The sequence below is a fragment of the Coturnix japonica genome, chromosome 1, assembly GCF_054131305.1.
Source record: "Coturnix japonica strain WE chromosome 1, WE-NBRP24, whole genome shotgun sequence".
Lineage (NCBI taxonomy): Eukaryota > Metazoa > Chordata > Aves > Galliformes > Phasianidae > Coturnix > Coturnix japonica.
In genome coordinates, this window is record NC_140663.1 from 111,382,619 (window position 1) to 111,395,297 (window position 12,679).

A 12,679-nucleotide genomic window follows, 5' to 3' on the forward strand; every position below is an offset into this window, starting at 1 on the left:
GGCTGCAGGGGCGGGGTTCTGCCTGAGGGCGGGGCTGTGGGGTGGGCAGCGTGCGGTGCTCGCGTGGGTCCGTGTCCGCCTGCCTGCTCCCCTTCCCGCGTGGAAGGTAACGCCCCGCTGCCTGCTCCGGAGGAGGGGCCCTTTCTTCCCTCGAGACTGTGCGAAGCGGGTTATGGTACGGGGGTGAAAGTGGCCCCGCCAGTCGCCTCGGCCACTATGGCCGCCCTATGGGAGCGGGAGCACCGCCGGGCCCTGCCTGTCCCACTGTAGGACAGGCAGTGTGTATAGGGATGTGGTGTAGGGAGCCTGCTTTGGCAGGGGGGTTGGACTCGATGATCTCTAGAGGTCCCTTCCAACCCCTACAATTCTGTGATTCTGTGAGGGCCGTGCGCTGCCTGTTGCTGCTCCATGAGCTCGTGGGGGTAACACTGAGCCGTTTTCTGCTCTACTCGAGCTGCTTTCCAGCCCCCGGCAGGTGCTTGCTGCCACTGCCCTCCCTTTGGTTTTCATTACCTTTTTTTCATCATCTCTTGTGGGTAGTACCGTGGTACTTAGGAGTAGCGGTGGTTTCTGTAAGCACGAAAGTTCAAGCTGTCTGCAGGGCGTGTGGCAGCTTGTGGAGCCCTGGAGAAGAGGGAACTTGGTGGCTTCGGTATTTAGGGAGAGAAAAAGAGCTGGCTACTATTTCCAGCAGCTCGTGTGGTTTCCCAACCCACCTGGCATGTGTTATGTTGTGAGTAAATAGTGGGTTTCCAGAGCTGTAGGGAGATAGGGAAAGCTGTGCTTCTGAAAGTAGCAGCTCTTGGTTGGGTTCATGTCAGGAGAGTGGTGGGGTCTGTGAGTCTTGAAATGGCACGTGTTGAAGATATATGCATTTCATTTCTTCATTCATCAGTTTCTTGTTTCTTGCTTTATGCTACTCTGCAGTTCTGTTATTAGCATCTTTACGGGTTGTGAAGGGGAATGGAAGGAAATTTCCTCCTTGTTTTCTTTAACTTCTGTTAGTGTTTGCTGCATGGTGACCTCTCACTCTGTAAATTCTAAGGGTTCTTTTCTCCTGGATTAAATGCTTTGGTTGCTGCATCCTCTTTGTTCATACTGGCAGAGAAATAATACTCTGTTAATTTCCTGCTATCCACTGTAAAAGCATTGATAACAAGCATTGTTGCCTTCTTGACCTCTGACAGCTGGAGCTCTAGGCCCTATTTATGTTAATTAATAACATCAGAGGAGCAGTTATTCTCTTGCTACTGCATCCTACCAGTGTTTAAAGAACACTGTGCTGACTCATCTTATCATGAACTCTTTCAGATCACACGCTATTACATGCTGTTTTGAACAGTTTGCACGTGTAGGTAAGGAAAGGTTATTCTTGACCCCAAGCCTTTTGCTTTGTGGCAATGCTGTGACATGGGGAAGTTGGCCATATTGGAGGCCACATGACACAGCTCTGTGCTATCCAAGGTTGCAGTTCTGACTTTGTGTGTCGTCACTTTGAATGTTTCTTTACATCTGCAATTTAAAACTGGCTTAGCTTTGTTTTTTGCTAGTACAGCATCAACTTTTCTACCTCATGGTCCAGAGAGGCTTGGGTTTTGTTTTTTTTTTCCCTCTGTAATTAGTTGGGGAGTGAGTGGGTATGTGAAGAAAGACTAATAGGCTCACGGTTAATATGCTGTCATGCAAATGTGGATGTTTTGGTTCAGTTTTTCTTGCTGTTATATTCCATTGATGTATAGGATGTTGTAGGACCTTTGGTGAAATACTTTGTATGTTGTGAACTAGAGAGGAGAATAATGTAGTGGATGATACAGAATGCTGGTTTTATTAGATACTGGTAGCTATAGGCTGAAGGTTTTGAAGGTAGATCTGCCAAGGAGAGGATGTGATTGTTCTGGCTAATGTAGCAAGGAACAGTGTTAGAGCTAACTTCTCAAAACATAAATGAAGCAATTGATTTCTTTAATTCAGGAAGAATCTAGGGTGAGATTAGTCTTGCCTAACTTGTGGTTCTAAAAGGTGGTTGGCTGTTCCTGTCATGTTAGAGAAGTCAGTTGAGTTATACCTGTTTTGGTGTCTTCACAGGGCAGTGCATCTAATTAGTATCTCAGTTTTCTCATTGATTGTGGAGAGGATTTAGACATCAAGCTTAAATAGTAACGTACAACGTGGGAGGGATTCTAAAGTGGTGATTTTGTTGTCTGTTCCTGAAAGTCATTTCAGTGTTGATTCTTTGCATAGCGAGACTGTTATTCCCCAGGATGAATTTGCATTAATCAAATGTATCTTTGTCATTTTAGATTTCCAGCGCAAAATCTGTGTGCTTGATCTGATTTTCCAATGAAGTACATCCTTGTAACTGGTGGAGTCATCTCGGGTATTGGCAAAGGGATCATTGCAAGCAGCATTGGCACCATACTGAAGTCATGTGGTCTGCGTGTCACTGCAATCAAAATTGATCCTTACATAAACATAGATGCTGGAACGTTTTCACCATATGAACATGGTATGAAGAACAGCGCTGTTCCATTTTGTAGTAAATATTTACATATTTAATCACGTGTTTTTAAAACAAGCAAACACACAAAAAACAGTAGTACAGTAGTTATTAGTCATTTTATCATCTATTTGACAATGCAAACTTATTCCCTTCTGTGTGTTTTCAAGGGTGTTGTCTGCTCTAAGTAAAGAGAGGAGCCTATTGGAAGATAGGTCTGTGTGTATAGACTTACTTTCTATGAAATTCTGCTTTGTTGAGAAAATCCTGGCTGTGGGCCTTGTTCAGTGTATGCTGTCTTCTGTTCAACATGAAAAAAATTGGAGTAGTACAGCTTCTCACTAGTGTCAAGTGACAGGATGAGGGGAAATGGCTTCAAGTTGCATCAGGGAAAGTTTAGGCTGGATATTAGGAAGAACTTCTTTACAGAAAGGGTAGTTAAGTACCGGAATAGGCTCCCCAGGGAGGTGGTTGAGTCACCATCCCTAGTTGTGTTTAAGAGCTGTTTGGATGTGGTGCTCAGGGATATGATTTAGTGGAGGATTGTTAGAGATAGGGTACTATGGTTAGGCTACAGTTGGACTTGATCTTCAAGGTCTTTTCCAACCTGGGTAATTCTATGATTCTATGAGAACATATTTGAAGCTGTACTGCTGGACAATCAGCTGTGAATGCTGCTACCTGGGTATCAGCGTCTCTAGCATGTCATCATGAGAGTTAGATTAAGCTTTTGTTTTAGTTGATGAAGGTCAGGTAAAAACCCTCCGTGGAGCTTAGAAAGCTGGCTAGTCTTATTACTTAAAAATAGATGCTTTTAGTTTGGGTGGCTTGTATCGATTACTTTGATGAGCTGCAAAGCAGTCTGATAGGCATTTATAATGCTGAACATTCTCCTGTCATGCGTGGTATTAGTATGTCTATTGAAACCAGTGGCTTTCAAAGTTCCCAAACACCTTCAGACAAGAGGGATTTCTGATTTGTTGTAGTTGTCAACTTTTGCCTGCTTAGTTTTAGTCTATATCAACATCTTTGGAACTGAACTGAAAGCAGTGCGCAAGACCTCACTCAAAGCCAAATTGATCTAACCCAGTACTCCTGCACGTTCAGACTGCTACTGAGGCAGTTTTCCAAGAATATTCTGCCTTTACTTTTGATCATAAGATTCCTGGAATGACTTAGATTTTGAGGATGATTTTTGTTGAGGGTGTTTGTTTTTGTTAAACTGTTCACCGGAGTGTTGTATCTAGATGGGATATATATTTTCATAGTCCACATCATGCCTTCAGGGGAGTTCCTTCTTTTTGTGTCTTGTGCACAGCTTTCTAACTATATCTCAGGATCTAGCAGTTATGATTTCTATAGAAACTGGATTCAGAAGAGACTCTTCAGAGATTTAAGGAAAATATGAGAATATTTTAATTATACTTTTATTTTTTCAGGGTCAGAAATAACTATTGCTGTGTTCATATTGAACCAATTACATAAGTAGAAACAATAATAGCGAACACATTTGAAGAAGCATTTTATGCTCATCATAACTTTACTCTTGGATCAAACCTTATTCAGTAAAAGTTATTATTAAAATTTATGATTCCTGGAAGTTACTTTCTCCCGATCAGGGATTGTATTGGGCTGCTGAAATACTTGAATGGTTTTTAAGTCTTAATATTTTAACTCTTAGTATTTTAACAATATTATTTAAATCTGTATTAAAAATATCTCTGACTGATTTGTGACATTAGGTGTAAATGCGATGACTCAATATGAAGTCGCACAGTGACAGCACAAGTTGCGGGATGTATTTTATCTATATACCATTTCAATATGTATATTACAAAAAATGTATATTTAGTTTGAAGATACATTTGTAGTTCTCTTGATCTGATGTGTGCTCAGTAGAGTTTAGCTATTTTATTACTTTGCTATATGTTATGGTTTTCTCCCTAAGCTTTCTTTATGTTATTTTTAATATTTTCACTTTTTTTTAATTTTTTTCTTTCAGGAGAAGTATTTGTACTGAATGATGGTGGAGAAGTTGACTTAGATTTGGGAAATTATGAGAGATTCTTGGACATTAATCTCTATAAAGATAACAATATCACCACTGGAAAGATATATCAGCATGTTATCAATAAAGAAAGGCACGGTGATTACCTGGGAAAGACTGTTCAAGGTGATATTTTCAGTTCTGTGGCATGCTAGTCCATCCAGTCTTCCTAAAAGTGGCTAGAACAAGCTGTGTCTTGCTATGTCAGCTTATTCCTCTCTCCATTCTAGGTAATACAGGCATGTTTTTGTAGTGGAAGACTTCTGAGTTCAAGGAAGGGAGGAATATATTTAAAAAAAGAGAATGCTTGTTGTTTCCATTTGACTTTCTGCTCCTTTCTCCCACTTTTTCCGCACCAAACAAATAAGCATTTCAGTCTAAAGTTGGATATGTTTGCCTTACTACTCCTGCTTTGTCTTGTAGTCGTTCCACACATCACTGATGCAGTTCAAGAATGGGTAATGAATCAGGCAAAAGTTCCTGTGGATGATGACAGAAAAGAGCCGCAAATCTGTGTAATCGAGGCAAGTATAAAACCTCTCAGGTGAACACAAAGAGCTGGCTTGTTCTCTCTTTGCTATTTACTGATTAAAAAAAAAAAATAAAAAAAATCAGGCTGAAGCTTTACAGAGAGCAGTAATACAAAGACATTTTGTATTCTTGATGATTTGTTTTGAGAACGACAGGCATGGCTGTATCTCCACAGGTTTTGTTACCTTGACTAAATCCTGCTGGAACTGAGCTGTTTAAGAGTTTACTAGTTGACAATAAATAGGTACCTTAATTTTATAATGTGGAGTATCTATTCAGTATCTATTCAGAGATGCAGATGTCTGACTGGAACTGGAACTGGAACAGGCTGCCCAGGGAGGTGGTGGAGTCTCCTTCTCTGGAGATATTCAAGACCCGCCTGGACGCCTACCTGTGTGACGTGGTGTAGGGAGCCTGCTTTGGCAGGGGGGTTGGACTCGATGATCTCTGGAGGTCCCTTCCAACCCCTACAATTATGATTCTGTGAATAGTATTGAGGAAACTTGTGTAATATCTGGAATGCCCTATGGTCAGTAGGAGAGCTTAAACAATTTTAGCTACCCATGTGGCTTCAAATGCTCCATCTTGCTGCTCGTGGTCATCTTTGCAGGAATATATTTTAACATAATGTAAATTAGTTTCCTACTTACTAGCTTGATTGTGAAGGTCTTTGTGAGCAACTTTGTTCATTGCTTTACTGTGGTGTTCTGCACGATGGCTCTATTGTGTTTCACTTACACTCAGTAGTGCATGGTAACAACCTGGAGAAGTGCAGTCAATAACTGCTAGGTATTACTGTTAGGGTTGAAAATACAGCAAAAAATTATATGTGATAATCTGACAGAAGAACGTCATAGATTTAATGTCAGAAGCCATCACAGTAATCAGCAGTGTGGTAAACTTTATGACCCAAGATTCTGAGTTGTTCTGCATTTCTTACACAAAACAATTTTTCTTGATTTTTAAAATACACTCATTTATGTAGCTGTGATTTTTTTTTTAATGATGTGCACAGTGAATAAAACAAATTTAATGCAAACATAAAACCAATAAATACAGAATTTGCACAAGAATGTTAAGAAGTGATGGGCTTGTCAGTCCTTGAACTTTGAATGTAGTTTTGTTTCCTCCATGTAAACATATTTGCATCCTAATGGCAACCTCATGAAGATATTTCTCTTTAGGACTGTAAGGATAAAGGTATATTTTTTTGCCATTGCAGAAGTCTGAAAGTATATAAAGTATATAGCTGAGTATATGCATGAAGAACAAGAAGTTTTTCTGGTACTGTGTGAACACAAAAATGCAACTCTGAAGAAAGCCACATGGTGGCACAAAAGGATTGTTCTGAAATAAAACTGTTTTGCAAAACTTCTGTGCTAAACTGCTTCAGAGAGTGTTTACTGCAGCTCTTTGTGTCTTTAAAAAGATATCTAATTCATGTCTTTGAATTAGGTTTATCATGGGATTAGTGTTGGACTTTGGTTTGGTAGTAAGTATTCAAACTGTTTTCAATTTAAAATGTAATTTTCATTGTCCATGTAGGATTTATTAGTGTTGGAAAGCTGTTCTAATTGAACAATTGAATTGTTGTGATCTAATTATTATTAGATATCTTATTGTCTTTGACTACTTATTCTTCTGGCAGTCAGGGAAATGTGATTTCTCTATACAGATACTGTCAACTTAGCTACTTATTACTATTGATCACCACTTTGAAAACAGTAAAAGCATGTGTTATTCTGTAGTGCTACGTATCTCCCTATGGGAAACATATTTGATGTGAAGTGAGTATAATGAAACCGGAGAATTGTTTTGTGGCTTCCATGGGAAACCAAATACACAAAATATATGAAGACTCTGCAGAGTAAGCCTGCAAATTTCATTCGTCATTGTATTTTTTTTAATAACCAAATTCATATAACGTGTTGAATGTATAAGACATAAACTCTTTAAAGACTGTTTTACTTCCTGCCACTGACAGATTCAGTCTTTCTTTTTCAGCTGGGTGGAACTATTGGAGACATTGAAGGAATGCCATTTGTGGAAGCGTTTAGACAGTTCCAGTTCAAAGCAAAAAGAGAGAACTTCTGTAACATCCATGTTAGTCTAGTGCCACAGGTAAGTTATTAAAATTATACATATTTAATTCATGCGTAATATTTACTCCGAGTTGAGCTTTGTATTTTTTTATTTCTCTTTTTAAAAAGAGATTTTTTAAAGGTTTTGAGATTGAGTGATAAAGGCCGAAAGATGGCTTCTTAATTAGAGAAGGCCAGCCTGGTTGGGATAAATAAATCCTTGATAGAACATTGAAACACATGTTCACATCACTAAAGAAGATCCTCTGTAGGATATTATTTAAAATTATGTTTCTTAAAGTTAATGTTGTAAGTTGATGGAAATCCTAGGTGGTGTGGCATTAAATCATATTGGGCTGATCAGCATTTGTTATTTGATCTATTATATGATTTCCTTAAAAGAAAACAGCTCTGTTGTTTCTGCTGTTAAGCAGAAATGACGTTCTTATCAAACTTGTTGCTGAGTTCCTAGATACAGGGAAGACTGTGCAGGTTATGCAGTCCCTGGTACCACATGAGAGCTGCCTGCAGGCTCCTCTGGGTGCCATGAGCTGGCTGAGTTTATGCTGTGGCTAGGTATATCCTATGCCCATGAGATTTTTGTGGAATGGAACAGCCTCAGGGTCAAACTGCATGTGCCCCATAGCACAGATCCTGAATCAACTCAGGTTAACTGCTGTGCAGTGCACCAACTCCTTGGTGTGTGGTGATGTTCCGGTCAGGACCACTACAACTTGCCATACAGAGCTGAAAGTATTTTACATTCTGACTCTAAATTTTTACTTCAGAAAGTCTTCTTCAGCAATTTCACTGGGGAGTTCTTTGTGATGAAGGGTTGATAATGCTGTTGTGATCAGACTTGGTATAGTTAAAAAGATATTAACCACTGCAACTAATACTCAGGAAGTTTAATTCTGTGTGCTATTTACTACATATGATTATTTCTGAGGACTTAAGGCTTTGTGCTTTATTAGCAAAACCCAAGATTCTTTTCTTACCCAAGTCAATGATGTTGAAACTTTTCCTCTGAAAGAACAGGACAAAGTAAATATGACCCGGTCATGCGTTTCTTCCCACAATTTTTGATGTATGTATTAACTGTGGTGCAGTTTGTTTCTGACTTGACATGGTTCTGTTTCAATACACTTACTTCCTTCAAGTATTATTATGTGCAGTGAATTTTCTTTTTTACCTGATAGCTTCTGTGTTAATGTATTTTAAACACTATTTAAGCTTTCAAAATATGTCCTTCTAGCCTAATGCCACTGGTGAACAGAAGACAAAACCAACGCAGAACAGTGTTCGAGCACTGAGAGGATTAGGCTTGTCTCCAGATTTGGTAAGTTCAAAAGTCAATAAATACAGATTTATATTTACATGTATCTTAAAAGTATCTATATGTAACGAGTGGTCAAAAAATGAGCCTCAGTCTCTTATGAGAGACAAGAATATTAGAAGAAAAACAATGTACTACTTCACTAAATCAAATTGCTCAAATGTGCTCTGAGATAACATAATCAAGTTACTCTTAGCAAATCTGGGGGCTTCTTGCTGCCTTCTTCATCCAAAGGGATCTTTGCAATAAAACCATTCTGCAATGCTTAAAAATAATCTGAAGTTTGGATATATCAATTCACTTTATGGAAAGATCTAGAATACTTCAACCTCTACCATTCTTTCACAAATTTATTTTTATACAAGATTAAGGGAAAGCAATCCTACCTGTGAATTCCAGCCCTTAGAAGTATTGCTGTTTGGAAGCTGGTGAATCTTTAAAGTAAGGTTGCTCAATTAGTTTCTTTTGTTGAATTAGTACCATTTACTGTAGACAAGACAAAGCTGGCAAGTTTCACCTCAAGTGAGTTGGTAGATGATAATAAATGCTTAACTTCCATTCTCTCTCCCAAGTTCTCTAGTAATGAGTATGTGCTTAATGCCCACATTTGCCATTGTTTGCCTCACTGGCACTTTACCTAAGGAACAGAGAAGAGACATAAGTTAATTATGGTTCCCTGTGGCAATTCCTGTCTTCCACTGAGAGTTGTAATCTGCTTGTACAAGTGTTGCTTGCAATGAAGTCAGGGTAGTGCAAATTCAAATGCCAATATAGCCCCAGTTCAAACTTAAGAAGTTCTTATTTTTTTGAGACAGCTGAAGCCAACATGTTTCTAGTTCTTCAGAACAAGAGATTCTGTTCTTTTATGTGAGGCCACTTAACTCAAAGAATATTTTCTTTACTTGGTGCTTGAAGTCACTGAGCACTTTTCATTTTCATGGATCCACTGGGAGAAAAGGTTTCCTACCTGGCCTGTCTCAAAAATGAAAAAGTAGTGAGAATAGTCACTGATTCAATATGATGTTTGTATACTCACAAATAAGTGGTTTTTGAAAAGATAGTTGCACAATTAAATTATATTGTTTCTTTCTGTGATTATTTATTTACTTATTTATTGCCTTGAACTTTTGCAAGAGTTTATTGTGGCATATGTCCTTTTCTAGTGTCTGGATGTTTTAGGGGCCTCATCATCTTGTTGCTGCTTACCATGGATGAGTGCAACCGCTTGAATTAGTGACAGAGGCCTAGTGGGAATAGATGCCATTTAAAATAAAAAGAAAAAAAGAAAAACCTTAGTGGCACAATTTGCAGCATCAATTGGAGGGGAAAAAAAATAAAAAGAGGAATGTGTAAGTTCTTTCTACCCCATTTCACTCTTTTTTTTTTAGTGTAACAGTTTTTTTCAGGCCTGGCCCTTGTTGAATGAGTTTGTCTTGCAAAAAGCCAATTAGAGTATCCAAAGCAGGACAAATGGGCAGGCTAATGATTAAACAGTGTAGGCAGCTCAGTTCACCGTGGTCCAGCGTAATGCTTGGCCCATATATTAATTTACTTGCTAATGTGAATGAGCACAATGACTCTGCCCTGCATTAACCTCAACGTAATTTTTTTTTTTTTTTTTTAATAAAAGTACTGTTTTACACTTGTAGTTTTCTAATTATGAGGCAAAAAAAGTTCTGTATCAATATCTGGTATTAACTTCTGATGCAGGGCAGCTTGGTGTTGATAGCTTTGCTTTCTGATCAAGTTACAAAGCTACACACATTTTATTTTCCCTCAAAATTTCATGAAGTGCTAACCAAAGAATTGCTAACCAACACTCTTACTGCTGGAAGATAAATACAAAGTATTTATGCAGCCAGAACAGGTGACCTGTGCCCATCATGAAGATATTATCACAGTATCTCAGTCTCATGCGGGTTGGAAGGGACCTTAGAGATCATCGAGTCCAACCCCTGGGATTTGAGCCTCCTGTGTAGCAGAGCGGCACTTCTACCACTTGCGCCACAGGGGGATTCGAACCCGGGCCTACTGGTGTTGCAAAGTGCATTCCTACCACTGCGCCACCGGAGGCACTATATTATGATGCTTGTCATGTGAACAGTAATTCATGAGGCTGCTGATAATCTTTACATTATCAGCTGTAGTTGTGTTTGTATTATAGGCACTGTTTACGTATAGCTGTATTTGTACTGGATAAGGGGAGAGCGTGGACTTATTTATTTACTTACATTTTCAAGATTTACTATGTAAGAAGACTTAACGTTTTATCAGCAAATGTGTTTTTAACTACACGTTCAATTGTTTTTATAAATAAGGCTGTGTTAGGTAGCTTCAAACAGTTTTTACTGGGTAAATGTAGCATGTTGGAGGGAACGAGTTTTGTATGTAAATGCTGCTCAACATTCTGAGCTTGGAGAAGTAAAGTTTGAAATACCTCTGTATAGGTATGTATAGTTGTAATATGGAAAGTTGGGTGTGATTTTATAATAATAATTATTATTATTATTTGTAGGCCTTTATGATAACTTTATGGAAAGTCAGGCCAGTGCCTGACTCCTTTTATTTTTTTGCAGATTTTTTTTTGTTACTCAAATTAATTTTTAAAACTTGTTACATGTGTGTGGAATCAAGGGGAAGTAGCTTAGTTGAGCCATTTCCACATATCTCCTTGCCTGGAGCAATTCAGGGGCTGCCAGCTGCACAGTGCATTTCTTTCATGTTTGCTTTGTTGCTGTGGTTGAGCACCAAAGCACAGAGGTTACGCTGTGAGTAACACCTATTGGTTGTGTCAGTAAGCTGTCAGGGCAGTGCTTTAAGAAAACATGCATGTAGCTGCTCTCTTTTTCTTGGTGACACCAGGGGAAAGTCCTAGAGCAGCAGTCAGGAGGGCTTACTTCATGAGCTATCACAGAATTATCAAGGTTGGAAAAGACCTAGAAGATCATCTAGTCCAACCATCACCAATACTTCCCAGCTAAATCATATTCCTCAACACAACATCCAAACGTTTCTTGAACACTCCCATGGTCGGTGACTCCACCACCTCCCTGGGCAGTGCATTCCAATGCCTGACTATGTTGCTAGGCTGTCTGGTGTTAGCTTGTCTAGGCCACGTAGCTGCAGCTTCCCTGAGGTAGCATGCTGTGCTGGTCTCAGCTGTCTGCATAAAGGAGCCTTTCTGTTCTCCTTCAAGAGTACTAAGAGCTTAATGAACACTCTGTGACTGCAGGCTCCATGGACTCTATTGCTGCATTTTGAAAGCTGATTGTATGTTTGTCCATGCGGTCCTATTTGATTGAATTGTTTCCATTGTTTTGTTTGTATTATGTTGCTTTGAGGTACATCTCAGCCACTGTTATTGCAGTTCTGTGTTTTCATGATGTTTCTGGTTTCTTTTTTAAATTTCTGAGACTTGAATGCTGAAGTTTGTCTCAGGAAGGAAGATGGATTTCCAAGAGCATTTAATTGTGTGCTCATGCTATCAAGATTTATGAATAAGGTTTTCAAACAGAATTCAGTTCTTCACTACAAGCTGTGCTTAACTGAAGAGAATGTACAAATTGTTGAAATCATTTTTTTTTTTAATTTTTTTTTTAACTTATTATAAGACTAAGTAAACATTTTCCCTTAGATTTGGCCTTCAGTTTCCTGATTCTAGATATTCTTGCAAGGGTAAGGGAAGTTATTTAAGACTTCATCACTATCAGTGTGGCTAAACTCATTTCAGCAGTGGGATTGATGTACATCTACTAGTTTCTGTACAAAAAAAGAGGTTAAAAGAAAAATTAATAAAAATGGATCAGTATGGGCAGGTCAACTGAATACTTTTGCCTTTCTAGAAGATGTTTGTGAGCTGTGATATTTTATACAACTCCAAAAGAATGCGGAGAGATAAAGTGTATTTGCTTGTGCTGCACTTCCAAAGGAAGCGAACTTCTTCAACAGTACTAAGAATCTTCTTTTGTTTGTTTGTTTTCTGGGAAATATTTAAAGTTTTTTTTCTTCTCCTATGACAGATTGTTTGCAGAAGTGCAAAACCTATAGAAATGGCAGTGAAGGAAAAGATCTCCATGTTCTGCCACGTGGAGCCTGAGCAGGTCAGTACTTCAGTTATCATTAGTTACATGTGTGGGAAAGCATACAAAAATAACCATGCATTTCTGTTTTACATTTCTGTTTATTTC

At 38.7% G+C, this 12,679-nt stretch overlaps 1 protein-coding gene across 5 annotated transcripts in view; it reads left to right on the forward strand.

The window, feature by feature from the left end:
- Positions 1–12: 12 nt before the first annotated feature.
- The window catches only part of CTPS2 (CTP synthase 2), a 54,269-nt gene continuing 41,602 nt past the window's right edge, over positions 13–12,679 (forward strand). For 2 of the 5 annotated variants that reach the window (XM_085531458.1, XM_085531473.1), the window contains exons 1-7: positions 13–175; positions 2,301–2,506; positions 4,500–4,670; positions 4,968–5,068; positions 7,080–7,196; positions 8,412–8,495; positions 12,512–12,592. In XM_085531458.1, coding sequence (XP_085387584.1) covers positions 2,341–2,506; positions 4,500–4,670; positions 4,968–5,068; positions 7,080–7,196; positions 8,412–8,495; positions 12,512–12,592 — 720 coding nt within the window. In that variant the 5' untranslated portion in view covers positions 13–175; positions 2,301–2,340. Of the gene's footprint in view, positions 476–2,300; positions 2,507–4,499; positions 4,671–4,967; positions 5,069–7,079; positions 7,197–8,411; positions 8,496–12,511; positions 12,593–12,679 lie in introns of all 5 variants that reach the window. The other 3 variants (XM_085531448.1, XM_015885951.3, XM_085531478.1) reach the window with 2 other exon arrangements.